The sequence below is a fragment of the Patagioenas fasciata genome, chromosome 7, assembly GCF_037038585.1.
Source record: "Patagioenas fasciata isolate bPatFas1 chromosome 7, bPatFas1.hap1, whole genome shotgun sequence".
In the NCBI taxonomy this organism is placed as follows: Eukaryota; Metazoa; Chordata; class Aves; order Columbiformes; family Columbidae; genus Patagioenas; species Patagioenas fasciata.
The window spans coordinates 36,698,882-36,715,855 of NC_092526.1; the positions used below are offsets into that span (position 1 = coordinate 36,698,882).

At 40.2% G+C, this 16,974-nt stretch overlaps 1 protein-coding gene across 14 annotated transcripts in view; it reads left to right on the forward strand.

The window, feature by feature from the left end:
* PCNT (pericentrin) overlaps positions 1 to 16,974 on the forward strand; it is an 85,121-nt gene that overhangs the window by 46,047 nt on the left and 22,100 nt on the right. For 10 of the 14 annotated variants that reach the window (XM_071811414.1, XM_071811421.1, XM_071811423.1 and 7 more), the window contains 8 exons: positions 2,023 to 2,252; positions 2,675 to 2,794; positions 3,285 to 3,305; positions 5,997 to 6,224; positions 9,287 to 9,457; positions 9,903 to 10,055; positions 10,623 to 10,793; positions 11,064 to 12,179. In XM_071811414.1, the coding sequence (XP_071667515.1) occupies positions 2,023 to 2,252; positions 2,675 to 2,794; positions 3,285 to 3,305; positions 5,997 to 6,224; positions 9,287 to 9,457; positions 9,903 to 10,055; positions 10,623 to 10,793; positions 11,064 to 12,179 (2,210 nt within the window). The remainder of the gene's footprint in view (positions 1 to 2,022; positions 2,253 to 2,674; positions 2,795 to 3,284; positions 3,306 to 5,996; positions 6,225 to 9,286; positions 9,458 to 9,902; positions 10,056 to 10,622; positions 10,794 to 11,063; positions 12,180 to 16,974) is intronic. The other 4 variants (XM_071811417.1, XM_071811422.1, XM_071811428.1 and 1 more) reach the window with 2 other exon arrangements.

A 16,974-nucleotide genomic window follows, 5' to 3' on the forward strand; every position in this document is an offset into this window, starting at 1 on the left:
AATTGTATTTATACACTTGGGGAACATGTGCTTAAACAAAAAAATAATTGCTCAGATTAGACTTACTGAGATTGCCAAAATTTGATACCTGCTTTCTGTGAAACGTTTTCAATTCTATGTAAAATCTGTTAGCCTAATTACTTATTTTCCCTTTTTTTGCATTTCTGTCTGAGGAGGTGACCATGACTGTTTATTTCCATTTTCTCTAATCAGTATTTTGTTCTTTAGAAAGCAAGTGTTCCTTTTGAAGGTAAAATGAAGCCACCAACTTGTTAATGGCTGTGTTTCTTAGAATATAGAAGGAAAAATTCCTATGCTTGTTTTCACAGAAGAGTCAGTTCTTTTCTCAGGGGGTCAGTACATACCGTGTATAAGCACGTACAATAGAGTGCCGCTTTATTCCCATGTCCTGCCTGGCAAAACACGGCACTTAGTACAAGATATTCTCTGTTGGGCTATGGCTGTGATTCAGTCTCTTAGTGGAATTCAGACTGTCGTCAGTTGGTTGCTACAGTGTAAGGGACCAAGGTGACCTAATCATGGAATCACAGGGTTGCTGTGGACCTAGAGAGCTCGTTTAGTTCATTTTTTTTTTTTTTTTTGTCCCAAAAGAGAATCTGCTTTGCTTTTTTCTCTTTGTCCAGCCTCTTTAATCTTTAGAGACCTCACAGTCCTTGCACAGTCTGTTCCAGTGCTTCATTATCCTTACTGTGGTGACATTTTCCCCAATGTTTAGTGTAAGTGTTATTGCATCATTCTAAGCTTGTGACACTTATCATCTTCTTGGCTTATTTTAAAGTGTTTAGAAATTTAATTAAATACCTGTGGATAGTGAAGCACTAGAAAAGATGTTGTAAGGAGGCTGTGATATCAGTTTTGTTTTCGAAGCTTTGTAGCAGCAACTTTAAAAAGGTGTTAAGACAGGAATTATGCAGATTGAGTTGATCGTGCTTTGAAAAGGGCATTATCCCATTCTGAGGACTGGGCTGGATGACCTGTTAAGGTCCTTATTGGAATCAGACTTACCTTTTTCTCTGACTGCAAACATTTAACATGAATAATGGAATGTTTGAAAGTAAAATAACGAGCTCTTTCAGGACGTTGTTTTCAATGCTAAATAGCTGGACTTCTATTTTCGTGTTCAGGTTACTTTTAGCTATATTCACATTAAAATAGTTGTGCTTCAAGTGCATGCACAGTGGAGTCTCAGTTTGGGTCTCCTAAAGAGTGTATTCAGTGCATCCAACTGATTGAAAATGCCATTTGTAGATATAAATTAGCTCTGGATAACACTGCGATATTCCTTTTGCAGTCTGTATAGGGCAAGTATGTGCTCTCTTTTTCCCAGGTGTTTCTTCCTTTCAAAGCCTCAGAACTGAATTGATTGAGAATTCAGTGTTGGTTGGCTTGATTGGGAAGAGATTTGAAGTAGAGTGAAAGGCTGGGATGGAAGGGGTGGCAAGGATTTAAGGATAGAATAGTGAAGGAAGAGGCAGTTGGAAGGATGGGTATGAGACTAGGTGGCTGGAAGTGGAGTGTGGGTCTTAAACTTAATGCTGGAGCACATCTAGAATGGAATGAATTTGGAGAATTGAGGATCTGGTGTGTTTTGGAAAGAGCTTCTAGGGCAGAAGTGCAGAACTGGGGTTTGGAGGGCAAGGACAAAGAGGGGATTTGAAGGACTCCCCGTCAGGCAAGAGAGGGATTCCTGGAACTATGGTGTCTCCAGGGGTGAAGGTGAAAGCGTCCGATGTGCCCAGAATATCTCCAACCAGGATCCACTTTGGGATCGAGAACAGATGCCTGTGTCCTACATTGTACTGTAGTCTTAGCAGGGATGGCTTTCAGAAACACGGTGGGCAGTCAAGCATCACACCTCCTTTGTGTCTCTTACAGACCATCTCAGGAGATTTTTCTTTATTTTGATGCACTGCAAAGTACCTGAATTTCATCTCCCCTTAAACTCAATTTGATTTTTGTAGCCTGCACTGATAACTTTTATTTTTTTGTGTTCTCATTCAGGTCTACTCAAGGAAGTAGAATTTTTAACAAAGGAGAAATTAGAGCTTCAATGTCAGGCAGAGAAGGACCATTCCAACTTCCGCTCTCAGATGAAAGTTTTGGAGGTGGAACTGGAGGAACAGCTGCACAGTAATCAAGACCTGGCTACACAGCTGCTGGAGGTTGCCGAATTAAAACAGCAAATTCAAGTTCTTGAAAAACAGCTTAAAAACCAGCGGCAATTCATGGATGTAAGCAAGTTTGGTACCATGGTTCCATGGTTTTGGAGGTGATAAATACAGAGATTGAGACTTGGAAGATGCTTCCTAAAAGGGGATACTTTGTTTTGTTTTAAATTAAAACCTTAGTATTCTAGTCTTGGAAAAGAAAACAGGTAGTTAAAAAATTTCCTTTTTGTCGTATTACAGGATAGTTTTTCCTTAATTCCCAACTGTAGTTTGTATGTACGTTGGAGTCCAAAAGGGTTTGGTTTTTTGTCTTTCCCTGTAATTTTATCTATGCTTTCACAACTACTAAAAGGTCTTAATAATTTTTAAGTGAGCACAGTTTCTTCATCACAAAAACAAACCTGAGTTTTTTCTTGTACTCAATAGTTTAATGAAGTGAAAAGCTGCTTAGGAAAGATTTTCATTATCTCTGTCTGGGTTCACAGGAGCAAGCTGTAGAAAGAGAACACGAACGTGATGATTTTCAGCAGGAAATTCAGAGACTGGAGGAACAGTTAAAACTTTCAGCAAAACCACAGACTTCAGGAGAGCCCAGAGAGCATAGGGTGAGTAAAATCACATTTAGTGGCCAAAGGCATTTGTTTACTACATTTAAATATAAAAACTTATATTGCCTTGGGACCTGGCTCTTCAGAGACTTTGCTTCCCTCTGTTGTCACACAGAGAGCAGGTTTTTCCTGCATCGGACTGGACTCCATTTAGGTAGTGAAATTGTACTTGCATTGTTTCTTATGGAGACAGCAAGAAATGTTGTCTGCGCTTTACAGCAAACTTCCACGGTCTGGTTTAAATTAATTTGGAAAGACAACAATACAGACACTCCGCTCTACAGAGTACACCTGAGAGATGACTTCTGGGTTCTAAACATGTTTAATTTTTCCAGGTGCACTGATTGCAATGTGTTCTTTGTCTGCATGCCTTGTCCTATTCAAGTTTTGAATCAGTTGTTTTTTCACATGTTCATGTGTTTGCTGGGTTTCAAAGATTAACTTTTGCTTGCCTTTTTTTTTCTTCGCATACATGAACATTATACAGAACTATGAATTGATTCTACAGGTATGGAAAACAGCATGAACATCTCTTTAACCTTTCTTTCCTTCTCTTTCCAATCTCTTCTGTTAATTAGATCTGCTTTGGCTTTCTTTTCCTGTTCTTGATATGTCAGGTCTACTCCAGCTTGACTTGGAGAAAAGGATACGTGTTTTAGGATGGCAGGATTCTTGCAGGGAGTGAGGAATTGCTTTCCATTTAATTTCCTGTACATAAGTGCTTCATTCCCCTGGTTTGTTGCTCAGATGCATTACAGGCAGTTACTGTAAAAGAGTTTTTTGACATGAAAGGAGTATGAAACAAAGATAATGGAAGCACGATGATACATGATACACTGTGCCTTGCCCTTCAGCTTTTTTTGTGGCCCTGCTCTTATATGTCAATGTGTGTACTACTTGATTTCATTTCCATCCGTTAATTTAGGTACAGTTTATGAAACTGTGTACCTCAGTGTTGGAGAGGCAAATCTTTTAGAAACAACTGAATCTTTGATAGTGACTATTCCATGCTGGAGGGCACCCGATTGTCACTTACCTTCTGTAATGTCTGATGGGATGTCATTAAGCTTCTTAAGCAGCAGAGTGATTACGTGTCATTCTGCATTAGTCTCGGATTTTCATTTGCATGAATGCCATTACCTGGCATTAAGATTTTCTGAGTATATAACACACGAAGCCTACGTGTTATTTACACCGTGGCAAAGATCAGAAGAAGAATGGCAAAGGTTTTGTTTTGAAGGCCACATGACTTGTTGAAGATCTGTTTGCACCCAGAAGGTAGGAATCTGTGGCAGAATCATAAAGGATATATGTCAGGTTATTCAAAATACTTCAAACTGTTAAGACCACAGCTTGCTTTCTATCCCAGGTGTTAGATGGATGGCAGTTACTATTTACTAGTGTGATTGTGGCCTAGTAAGGAGGAGGACCTGAAAAAATTTAGACAAGCAGCTGTAATTTTGCAATCTCTCTCAGAAAGGATTACAAATTAATTGGAGGAAGGCACACAAGGAACTTAACTAAGCAAGAAGCATTTGTGGGTAGGGCGAGGCACACGTGCGATCTGGGCCAAGATGTCAGGACTTAAACAGTTCTTGTAGAATGTTTAATGCAGCTGTAATGAACTCGCTCTGAAACAATTCAGTTCACTTGAACTAATTTCTGCCTGTCGGAGTTATAACAAATTCATAGTTGTTCTCTCTGCTGCTCTCTAGGCTCAAGGAATACGTGAGTAGGATTATTTAGTGAAGAGAGTGCTGACTGGCACTGGGAGCTTCCATATGAGATGATGCCGTGAGGGTGAGGGTTGTGAAAGTGTCTCCTTAGCTACAGAATTGCAGCACCAGATTTCTAGCAACTGGGTGTTAAAAAAGACACTTTTCATGCATAAAGTGTCATAGTGTCTGGGACTCTGAATTATGCCAGTTTCGTAGAATTAGGAAGTACTGGACTTCTAAAAGATTCTTCTATACAGAAGGGCTTTTCTGTGAGGCCTGTGTTATTCTTAATGGCTGAATAATTGCTGATGAGAAGGGAATAAGATATGTACATAATTAAGGGAATGTATATGTGCCTGTAAGCAGTTGCAAATGTAATGTTAATCACTTTTGGTATTCTTAGCTAGTCTGTGATTCCCTCCATGCTTATTAATTTGACTAAATTAAATCTATTATTCTGTATTTTGCTAGAGGGTGTTTTTCTGCTTTAGTAACATCTGCACAATACTTTGAGGATGTAAAGTTCTATATTAATACAAAGAACTTTTATAATATCAAAGTATAATTTGCATAAATTCAGGCACTTATTGATGAACAAGGCATTTGTTTTGTAAACTCTCATCTTCCTTGCTCCTTGATCAAATTATTTCTCCTGTAGAAGGCTTCCCATTGCTTTCCTAGCTGAGCTTGCTTTCAGTGTGATTAATGACTTTATCACTTAGTCTGTCTGTCACACTTGGTTCTTTCCTGCGTTTACTACCCACCAAAGCTCCGAGTCTTCTCTTCATGTTAATTACTGGGATGAATGAGTGACAGTTTTCCTGCAGCTCTGCACGATTGGATCTCAGTGAGCTCAATTGCAATATCCTCTTCATATATTGGAAAAAGAGTACCTGTTCTATGTTGACCACTGTGAATCTCTCTGATTTGCAGGCATGAAGTATGCTACGTTGCGTATTTATCTTTCAGTTCTTAGTATCTTCTTTTTAACTGGAATTCTCTGAAGTACTGGGAAAGGGTTCTGAGGTTACAAAAATACATCTAATATTATTAGTAATATTTTAAGTAACCTTGCAGTTTTTTAATCTTAAAAAGAAGCACAAAAAAACCCCAACAAAACAAACAAAAACCAAACACAGCAACAAATAAAACCAACCAAACAAAACCCACACGCCACAAGGCCCCTTTTGGTGAACATTGGGCTGTGAGAAAACACCTTCATTCCGCACTTCACTAGAATACCGCAAGTATTAAGATAAATGAATCAAATGTGTATTTAAGAACTGCTGCATTTGGAAAACAAGATTTCAGAAAGTTACTTTTTCATCCTTTCTGTCCACGTCTGTTTTACTTTCATCTGGGATTTTAGCATAGTTTAGTCCATAGTAAAACTCCACCTGCTTTGCCATGAAATTTCTCTTGCTCCCAATTTGAAATTTGTTATATTGCCTGAATATCCGTATAATGTGATTTCTGTATAGGTGGAATCTTTGCAAACAGAAATAAAGGAGAAGATGGATGATTACAATAAGCTCTTATTAGAAAAGGAGCAAAAACACCAAGAAATTACAGCTCGTGATAAAGAGATAGAAAAGCTGCTGGCGCAGATACGAGAGCTGGAGCGGAGCGGTGCTGAGGTCTCAAAGACTGTACACGGCTTGGAACAACAGCTGCAAAAAATGAAGAAAGTGGAAACGGAATTAAAACAAGTAATTTCTAAATCCTTATTTAAATGGGAGTGGCATTGCACAGACAGTGTCATCACTGCCTGTGTTAGTGTTGTTTGAGACTCTCACTGGCACCCAGTGGTGAGTTAAACTGTTGTATTAATGGCAGGTACTAAAGCCAGAGCTTTATGCAAAGTCTGGTTTTATGGTCTATAAGCTGAATTTAGAGACTGCTTTTTGACAGTTGTCGTCTTCACGTGGATCAGAGCTGCTCTTTTGTTTGTCTGGAAGTTCCTGAGAAGATAGTGTTACTGAATGTTAAATATCCTGGGTCTTCAGTAATTAGCTGTGTTTAGAATCATATTATCTTAATTGGTAGCTCTTCTTGCTCTGTGTCTTTGGAGCCAGATCTGTTTGCCATACTCTGAAATTTTTAGTGCTTCCTTACTACTGGGGATTGAATCACAGCTTAGAGTTAAGAATTACATTCCATTTAGGAAAAGTATTTGTCTCTTACCAAACATCTTGAGTAACTTTTTCTACCCTATTAAACCAAATGTTTTGGTTTCCTCCCAGCAGTTTTCTTTGATTAAATATTGTTGGTGTATCTGAGTCGGAAGATTTGAGAATGGCACGATCTAAACTAAATCTATTAGTTTAATTGCTACTTCCGTAAATATTTGCTTCCATTATTTTTTCTTTTAAAAAATATTGAACAAAATGTTTTTTCTTTTAGCTTCAGCTGATGTGATATAGACCAGCCAGTTGTCATTTATTAGCTATTAGTATTCCTGTCTGTTTGGCACTTGAGAAACTGTATTTGGAGAACTGCTTGGAAGATAGACATAGTTGTGCTGGAGTGAGTCCAGTGAAGGACCATCGAGATGATCAGAGGAGTTCCAGAAAATTATATTCAAGGGAAGGCTGAGAGAACAGGGTTTATTTAGCTTTGTGGAGATCATACCGTTGGCTACAACTACATAATATGAGGTTATAGAGGAGACAGAGTCAGACTTGGAGGTGCACAGTGAAAGAATGAGAAGATATGAGCGTAAACTCCAACGAGGAAAATTCCAATTAAATAGTAGGGCGAGATGGTCACATTGGGGGCAGGTGAGTGTTGTAAAAGGGGCTCAGAGTGGCAGTGGTATCTCTGACTTGGAGATGTTCAGAATTTGGCTGTTGAGGGCCCTGAGCAGACCCAGGTTGTTTCTGGTTGGAGTTCGAGGTTGGACCAGCGAGCTCTCAAGAACCTTCCCAGCTTAAGCTTTTCTGTGATTTTTATCCAAACACACACAAGTTGTGCCCACTGGCTTCTCCTGGGATGGATGGAGACTGTGGTACTGCTGTTGACCAGTTGTTTTTGTGTTCTGAAATCACATCTTTCTGTTAAACTGACTTTCTTTACCCATGCAAATTCACAACATTCTTTTATCCATCTGAATGTGCATCAGGAAACGCTTCTTTCTTAAAAATTCTAAATAAGCCAAATGCAGAGTATTTGTTTGTTTGTTTTCTTTGTTCCAATAAACTAATTAATCAGCTTTAAACAAGATTATACTATTCCATTTGCCAACTATAGCCATTGTAATTGCTTGTCTTGAAGCAATTTTGTATATTAAATAAGTGCCAACAGAACTCTAAGAATGATTGCATGTCAGGAAATTTTTCTGTAAGAATACACTTGATGGGAATGGCAACTATGAATATTTATTGTCCCCCAACATTCCAACAAAAAATATAAGTATTGCAGATGATGGAGACTGGCATTAATAAGAAACAGGTCTGAAAAGAGTAATTTTGAATATGGAACGGTATCTTTTTGTGAAGAAAGTCTGGATTTGTACAGTGTTACTGGAGGCTGTCAGTGATCAAGATGAGCTTTAGAATGGTGTGGGTAATCTTATTTTTGGCTGATATAAAACACAGAGATAAGCACTGCTGTTTCTTGGGTTTTGTTGTTATGCGTGTCCTCTCATACACAGCAGGATGCCTGAGGGGCTGGCGAATGTCATAGATTTCATGTGATGACAAGAAGGAGAGTTTTCATTTCTCCCTTGAGGACAAACAAAAATATTTCTGTCATAGGTGCCTTCCTATCCAAACAAGTGCAGGTGATGCTTTCATAATTATTACACTTGTTTTTTATCCTGCCACAGCTTTGTACCTGAGCTCTGAAGGTCTGGACAACTGTGTCAAATACCTGTTCTTGGACCTGCTGTTTTGATGCTGTGATGCAGCGTTAACTTTGTCATGATTTTAATTGACACTTCTTTCATTTTAAGATCAGAAAATGCTATCCATGTACTCTGGGTCTTAGTTCTCTTTGATTAAAGATGGTCAGATTTTAGATGATATTTTGGCAGATCATTTGTCTAACCCATGTGTTAGAGGCATGTGTATTGAGCTATGGGCAGAATAAGTGTTGAACAGCAGTTACTGCCTTAGGTTTCTTGTCCAGCTTTCCTTTATTGAATTAAGTACATATATGTATGTGTGCTGTTTCAATGGCTTCCCAAGTAAAGCTTTCCTCCTTGGAGCTTCTGAGGAGGACTGTGAGAGAAACAGGACCAAAGGAGTTTTAAAACAATGAAATAAACCATGGTAGCTTGACAGACCACAGATCCAACTGAAACTTAGCGCTGGTACTTCACATTCGGAATTAACATGATGTTTTTGTAGCAGGTTTTCGACCTACCCAAAACTCTCTATCTCTTAATTTAAGTCTCCACCTCCTAAATTTAGCTTGGCAAGTATATGGTATCATAACAGATTTGCAAATGGCTACAAGAACAAGATGTTTAGGTTATTAAACATATAAAATGCCCTGTAACTGATGAAGTATTATTTATCACTGACTACTAAATTTTCAGAAGTTGTTAAACTTGGATTAGAAAAAATAAAGGGATGAAGACTTAAGCGAGCTAAAAGCATTCAGTTGTTTTGCATTCCTGTTTCTTTATAGGCCATTGGGATTATGTATCTTTCTTCTTGTACTGGGGTTAGTCAGGGATAATGAAGTATTTAGGCAGGATTGTTCTGGTTAGGTGGATATGTATATTGCCAACAATTAATTTTAATACAAACCCCAAAATATTTTGCAGGATAAAGAGGCATTGCAACAGCAACAGTACAATAACCTGATCCAGATTTCAGCCCTACAGTCTAAATTGGACGAAGCAAGGCACAGGGTGCCAGCGGACGCCGGTTCTGCCCCCGTGCTGAAGGAACAGTTGCAAGCAGAGCAGGAAGCCCTGCAAACGAAGGAGAGAGAGGTAGGACTTGTAGCAGGGTCCTGTGGACTTTCCAGTCACTCGCGTAATCGCAGAAACATTTTGTGCAAACTTGTAGCTGGGAATTGAAGCCATTCAAAAAACCCGGTGACTAATGTTGTAGTAAATGTGATTATGTTAACAGCTTGTGATTACATTAGACATCAAATGCTAAAGTTTTGCCAAGTGTCATGTCAAATTACAGCAGTAGTCAAGCCTTGATTGTTCAGAACATAGATCAACGCATTTTCTCTGAGCAGCTGGACACTAGCTTCTTACTCTTTTTAAGTCTCAAGTATTTTATTAATGCAAACTGATTAGAGAGAGTTTAAATCATAGAGTTTCTTCAAGTTACTTGTTCTAAGTAAATAAGGCGATGAATTTTTATCTTTTCTGCTTAAATAGGAGGACTTAATTGAAACAATGCATTTTCTTCTTCATTTTTTAGATTGCAAGCTTGTTAGACCAACTAGAACAATGTAAAGATAATTTGATCAGTAAAAACGAGGAGATATTGCAGCTGAACATTCAGTTAGAGATGCAAAAGAACCTCAGCACTTCCAGGATCAGCCAGCTTCAGTTAGAGAACGCACACTTGAAGGTAGGCTTCCTAAGCTTTAGTGGGCACCAGCTGAAACTTCAGAGACCTCCTTTCTTGAGTGTTGCGGTTTTCATCTCCTGATGTTATTAACACATGCTTAGTTTGTCTTGTCAAGGGAATATTGCGATACTGTTACAAGGCTAATGCTGGTTATCGTAGAACAAAACAACCCCTATACTCTAGATTCATGCTCATGGCTTTATCATCTACAATCATTAGATGTAAACAAAAAGCTTGGCTTTGTTCTGGCCCTGACAGGTTATGAAATACACACAAAAGCGTGACAACACTATTCCTGGCCTCCGCAGCCATAGCAAATGCTACGAGTTAGAAAGTGGTTTGGCTGTCAGTCTGGCAAGTAGAGTGTTCATCTCTTACCTTGAAAGCTGAGAAATGTTGCAGCAATATAATCCAGTGGTATAAATCTAAACAAAGTAGCTGGCATTGGGTTCTTGAGTTCTTTAACATCATAGCAAGGAGGAGAGTAAAGCCCTTGATTCTGTTCTGCCATTAGGTTGGGAGAGAAAGTAAATCCTTTCTAATAAGATTGCTGTTTTTTCTGATCAGGAGGAACTAGCAAAACTTCATGTGAAGGAAAATCAGGACCTGGGTATTAGCGATTCCTCAGCTTTGTCATTCCCACAAGCACTACTTGAAGAAAAGAATCAAGAAATCGATCACTTGAATGAGCAGATGAAGAGGCTCCAGCACGAGCTAGAGAACACTCTGGAGAATAAAGTAAGAGTACTTACCATACGTGTTCATTGCTTGATTTTGAGGGAAGCCACGTACACAGAATCTTATTTTTAAATGAAATCTGTTTGATAATTCTCTTAGGAAAGTAGAGAGTATTTTAACTAGCTACCAGCTGAAGTGTGCAATTCTTTCTGCTGTTAAATGCGTGAATTAATGTCTCTGTAATTCAGAAGAAAAATGTAATTTAAACTCTACATGCAATAGTAATTCTGCCTACATACAGTAACATTCAGACCATATCCTTTTGCTCAGATTGTGGAAGATCAAAAATCTGAAATTGAAGAACTCAGATCACTTGTTGAGCACCTTCAAAGTGATCAGGAGAGGCTGCGTAAGGACAAAGATGAAGAAGTAGAGCAACTCCACGGAGTCATTGAGAAGCTTCAAAAGGAGCTGGCACACTTTGGACCAGTATGTCATGAAGTTAGTGACAACCAAGATGATCTCTATCAACTTGCATTGGGAACGCCAGTGGAAAACCTCCAGAATGAGTTGAGGAAGGTAGATTTTCAGGGTGATACTGATCCAAACAGAAGAAATGCATTGCTGCTCTCCAAAGTGAGAGAACTTGAGGAAGAACTAGAGCTTGTCTCAACTGCTAGAGAAGCTCTGCAGCAGCAATTGGAAGAGAAGGAATTGCAGTTCAAAATGGAAGTGGAAATTTTGGAGAAAAAACGCAAAAAATTACGAGAGTCGTCAGAGCAGCACGTTGCAGAGCTAAACTCCCTGAGAACACAGTACAATGCACTTAAGGAAGAGTACAGCCTTTTCCAAACACGTTTTTCTCAGAGAGAGGTTGAAGCAAGGATAACAACTTCTCGCATTCAAGAACTTGAAGATACTGTGAGAGAAAGGGAAGCAGATCTTCTAGAGAAAGATACACAAATGAAGACAATGGCAAATCAAAGAGAAGCTGACACAACTGAGTTGCAGTACTTAACAAAAAAGGCAGCAGAGCTTCAAGCTGAGTTGGAAAAGAGAGATGCAAGTCAGGCTCAAGATGTTTACAGTCTTCAGTTAGAAGTTTCTAGGCTTGATTTCCAGGTGCAAGCACTGAATCAGAAAGAAGTAGCTTATCAGAGAGAAATCAATGAACTGCAAAGCAGCACTGCAAAACTGAAAGACCAAATTGAGGCATATTCGAAAGAACTTGAAGCCTTACGACTGGAAAGAGGTGACCTTATTTCACAGTTGGAGTCGTATAAGCCGAAGGGGCAACGTGGTTGTCAAGAGACGAATGTTCTCGAGTTGTTTTGCCAAAGAGAAAGAAAAGGCAAAGTCCTTAAAAAAAGAATGGGGGAACTGGAAGAACGAGAAGGAAATGTTGATCAGCCATTTGCAGTACTGGCTTCCCCTACTGATAAACTGGTATGTGATTTGGTTTTTAATAGTACTATTTGTTTTTTAAAGTAATCTGTGTTTTTTTTGTCTCATAAAGCCCTATAGTTTATCCTTTTCAGTGCTATAAGAAAGGGTGAAGATGAATAATGTGGCTTAAAAACAGCTATGGTGAGTGAGTTGATGGGTCGGTCTGTCTGTCTTTGTGTAGCCTCTTCAGCAGTGGCTAGAGGTAGATTCCTGGAAGGACTAAAGACAGGGCTAGCCTATGTGAAAACCTAATCCAGACAGTTTTTCTCAGCTGGGTATGGTTTTGGGCCTGGATCCTGGGGTATGTATTGGGTGCAGTTGGTGAGATGTTGGTTGGTGTTCCTCCCCGAGGAAAGGCCAGGGCTGCTCTGTGCTGGGCACAGCCGGTCCCGCCGCAGGACGGCCACGTGTGCGCTCCACTGCACACAAATGTATTGAAGGAAGGACAAAATGCTGCCCAGGCAGTGAGGAGTGAGGGAGAAGAAATGTGAGAAACAGCCCACGGAGGAGACTGTGCTGGAGCAGATATCCACACAGCAGGGAGAAGACAGAGGAGTTTGGAAGGATTGAAACTGAGCCCAGGGAGAAAAGCAGGGATGGGGCTGTGTCAGCATTTCTTTGTTTCTTGCCATCTAACTCTATTTTAATAGCAATCAACTAAATAAGTTTTCCCCAAGCCAACTCTGTTTTGCCTGCGAGAGAAGCTCGTAGATGATATCCTTGTCTTTATGTCCACGCATGAGCTCTTTCCATTTTATTACCTCCCCTTGATCAGTTGAGGATGGAGAATGAGAGAGCGGCTGGGTGGGCGTCTGACAACCAGCCAGGATCAACCCAGCCCAAGCTACTAGGACAATATTTGCCATGCTTTTTCGCTGTCTTGGAGAACTACTTGAAAATACTTTGCCATTTGCTCCAGATAGGAGCAGATAGGGTTCAGATGACCTGTTTTTCAGAGACCTGAAGTTGTCTGTCATGTATCAACTTACTGTCTTTTCATGCTGGCTCACAGAGGTGGTCAGTAAGAGGAATTGTGTGGAAAAAGTTTCTGAGTGCATAGGAAAGGAAAAAAGATGGGTCAGGCTTATGTGGATTTGGGGGGCCCTGACTTTTAGTGTGATATGGGTATGAAAATCCAAGGTGGTTGATTTACACAGCACTTCTTGCCCCTTTGTAGTGGGAAGGGGAAATGGCTTTTCAGCGCCAAGTAGAAATGACGGCAAACGTGTTTGTATTTTTATTTGCTTAGAAGCTCTAGTTTGAATTAGTGCCATTTGCCTAGGTGATGCTGTACACTCAGGGTCTGTCTCAGAAATCCCTCAGAAAAAGGGATCAAGTGGGAGCAGCGCTGAGTAACCTCTGTGGAATAACGTACATCAGCCCATCGCATGTATGTATGCAAGGCAGCATCAGAGATGAGGCACCTTGTTTCCAGTCTAGTGGTCTACTGGACCATGTTGCTTTCATGGATAGTGATTGTTAGATCCTTGCTTAAAGAACATAAGTAACTGCCATAAACAAACACACCACGTACCAGATTTACTGGCTGTGCTTTTTTATCTGTCTCTATAGGTCTCTTTCAGGTTGTCGTAGTCACTTAGTAGTGGTACAGAACCCATGAAGGCCACTTACCAGCTTTCTGGTGGAAACCACATGCAGCAACGCTGTCTTTTTCTTGTCCAGAATAAGAGTGCAGCTACTTGATCTCACCTTAGTAATGATTATCTTTTATAAGCTTGCATTACCAGGATATACTGTGTGAGTTCCAGCCAACTGCAGTATTTATTGCTGTTTGTCATGTAAAATGCATATGCAGTGTGAGATGCACCTACAACTTTAAAGTCATAGTTACTGTAGATATAGATAGAATTTGAGAATGTATGGAAAATATAAAATCTATACGAGTACAGAAACAGCTCAACTAAAAAAAATACTTTTCCTTTGAACACACTGCAAGGAGAGTTAGAGGCTACAAACGCTTCACAGAATGAAAAGAATGTAATTGTAAAGATGGCATCTCATAAAGAAGAACTTAATTCTGATTTAGGTTCAGCAAAAAAGGAGCTAGAATTCAGTGAAGAAAGAACTGGTAAAATTTTGAAGGATATAAAGGTATGTTGGAATTCTGGGGGCAGCTGAATGATGTAAAAATCACTTTTCAAGTAGAAATTTAGATTCTGAAATGTTCACGTTCTTGTATATATGTCAGTATATGTGTTTCCATGTTTAAGTGCTAAGTTTTAAAGTACGCTGAGGAGGGATGATCATCAAAACTGGAGAATATATTGAGGCAAAATAATTAAACTACTGTGTCTTCAGGCATTCATTAAGATAGACCGTCTTCTATACTGGTATGAGCTGGATCCATAAGGAAAAATGCAATATTTGGTTTAGAATATCAAATACCTGAGCAAGATAGTGACCATGAACCTGAGAGCTGGAGAAGGGGAAAAAGAATAGTATTTGGGTACTTCTGTTCTAGCATGAATTAGCTAAATGCCATTATACAGTATATCTTCAGAGGCAAAGAAATGACTGCTGCTTGAACTGCCAAACAGAAAACCCACGTGAGATTAAGCAGCTCTTTACCTAACCCTGAATAGTGAATGAGAGTTTGTTCAATTTGTTAACATTGGAGACCCTTTGTGTAACAGTAAACATAATGCAAACAGATGCAGCATTCTTAGAAGAGCAAAGAAACCCCCTATTCTTGGGTTTAAAAGTGAGAACAATGTGAAAGTTAGGAAATGTATTCATATGAAAGCTGGAGGAGCAGCTAAAAGATTAAGTACAGGCAGCTACAGGATTCATTAGGTGAGGTGGATGATTAAGACAAAGGGATTAAGGTGGTGGTTTAAAATGAGAGACGGAACAAGTATTCACTGCATCCTACAATGTAAGAGGCATGGAGGATGAAATGAAATTTGCGCGGTAGCGAGTTTAAGATAAACTAAAATAAATAACTTTTCGAACTGTGCATCATTTAGGCTCTTAACCACAGTATCTAAGAAGTCAAAAGAGTAATTTTATCTTACAGTGACCTAGATGAAGTGATTCAAGATAAAATCAACCAAGAGCTGTCAAACAGGAAGGTGTTGACTGTGTGTGTGTCCGGGGATGTGCAGCTGCTGCTTTACCACAACAGGACAGATTCCTCTGCAGAATGATTGTTCTGGTGTTGTTCAGCTTGCTTCAGGCTGATGGTGGTGAAACAGAGAAGGAACCACAGAACTAGAAATCCAAAAATTCCTGATTTTAAGAGAATAGAGGAAAAACAAGTCCCTCTTAAAGCAGTGGATTGGGGCTTTGAGAGGATTCGATGCCTGGCGCGCTGAAGATGAAGAAAGCGGGGGAAGCAAGGCAGACAGACCTTCTGCGTGAGTTGTGGAGGCATTAGAAGAGAAGCTGCAGCTTGGCATGCTCAATATGTGCTCTAGATTCTCCTTTCTGCCACAGAAGAGCCACGGCCTTTGCTGTGAGCACATTTGTGCCTACTTTTCCCTTGGGAGTTTGTGTTGATGGCATCAGTAAGCCCTGGAATTACAGGGAGCTGGGCTTAGGCCTCCTCAATCACTTGGTGATGGGCACACTGGATCCCTGAGGTCACAAGGATGACAGTAAAGGTATTTTCATGCCGTGGTTCAGGGATGTTCTGTTTGGATGTCAAGCTTCAGGGGAGTGAGTTGAGAGGCTGAAAGACAGAAGAAGGTTTGACTTGTTGACCTGTGGAGCGAGCGATGGGACTGTTGGAGCAGTGGCTCTGTGACAGCAGCCTTCCCTTGGTGTCTGTGACATACCTGCTGGTTGAAAAGAGCATTGAGGGCATAGGAAAAGAACAATAACTTCAAGAAGCTTTGGCAAGGGAGGAGAGCTCTTTATATAGAAATGCTGATTAAATGTGAGCCCTTGTAGGCAGGGATGTATCTGTGTGTCTGTGCTGGCTGTGTCCCATCAGCCTCTGTTGGAGGTGGTGGTGGGGTAGAACAGCTTTGGTCTGACCTAGTATGTCTGTTTTATGGAGTCAGAGCTTGACAAGCGGTCTTCAGTGTTGCTGATCATCAGAGACGTAAGCTTGCTGTTTGAGGCTTGCAAAAATAATAATTAAAAAAGTGGGTAGAGTACCCCTGGGGGAACAGGCCACTAAAAGGTAGAAGCGTGGTTTTACCAAATATTTTGGAAATAGAATCACAGAATGTTGGGGACTGGAAGGGACCTCAAAAGCTCATCCAGTGCAATCCCCCTGCTGAGCAGGAACACCCAGATGAGGTTCCACAGGAAGGTGTCCAGGCGGGTTTGAATGTCTGCAGAGAAGGAGACTCCACAACCTCCCTGGGCAGCCTGGGCCAGTGTCTGTCATCCTCACTGTGAAGAAGTTTCTTCTCAAATTTATGTGGAACCTTTTGTGTTCCAGTTTGCACCCATTACCCCTTGTCTTACCATCGGTTGTCACTGAGAAAAGCCTGGCCCCATCCTCCTGACACTCACCCTTTGCATATTGATAAACATTAATGAGGTCGCCCCTCAGTCTCCTCTTCTCCAAGCTCAGGAGCCCCAGCTCCCTCAGCCTTTCCTCATAAGGGAGATGCTCCACTCCATCATCATATAGCATGCTGGTGTGTGTGGCTGCTGTGTGTCTCACATGATGGGACGTGGAAATCCATGTTACTACAACTCTAAGTAGATGGTCGACGTTGCATTAAAACGGCGGGTGTACGAATGTCTGTAGGTTACTTCTTAACCATTATTTCCTGGTGCCTTGGGTCAGAAGTTAAGCCTTAAGATAATTTGGGATATT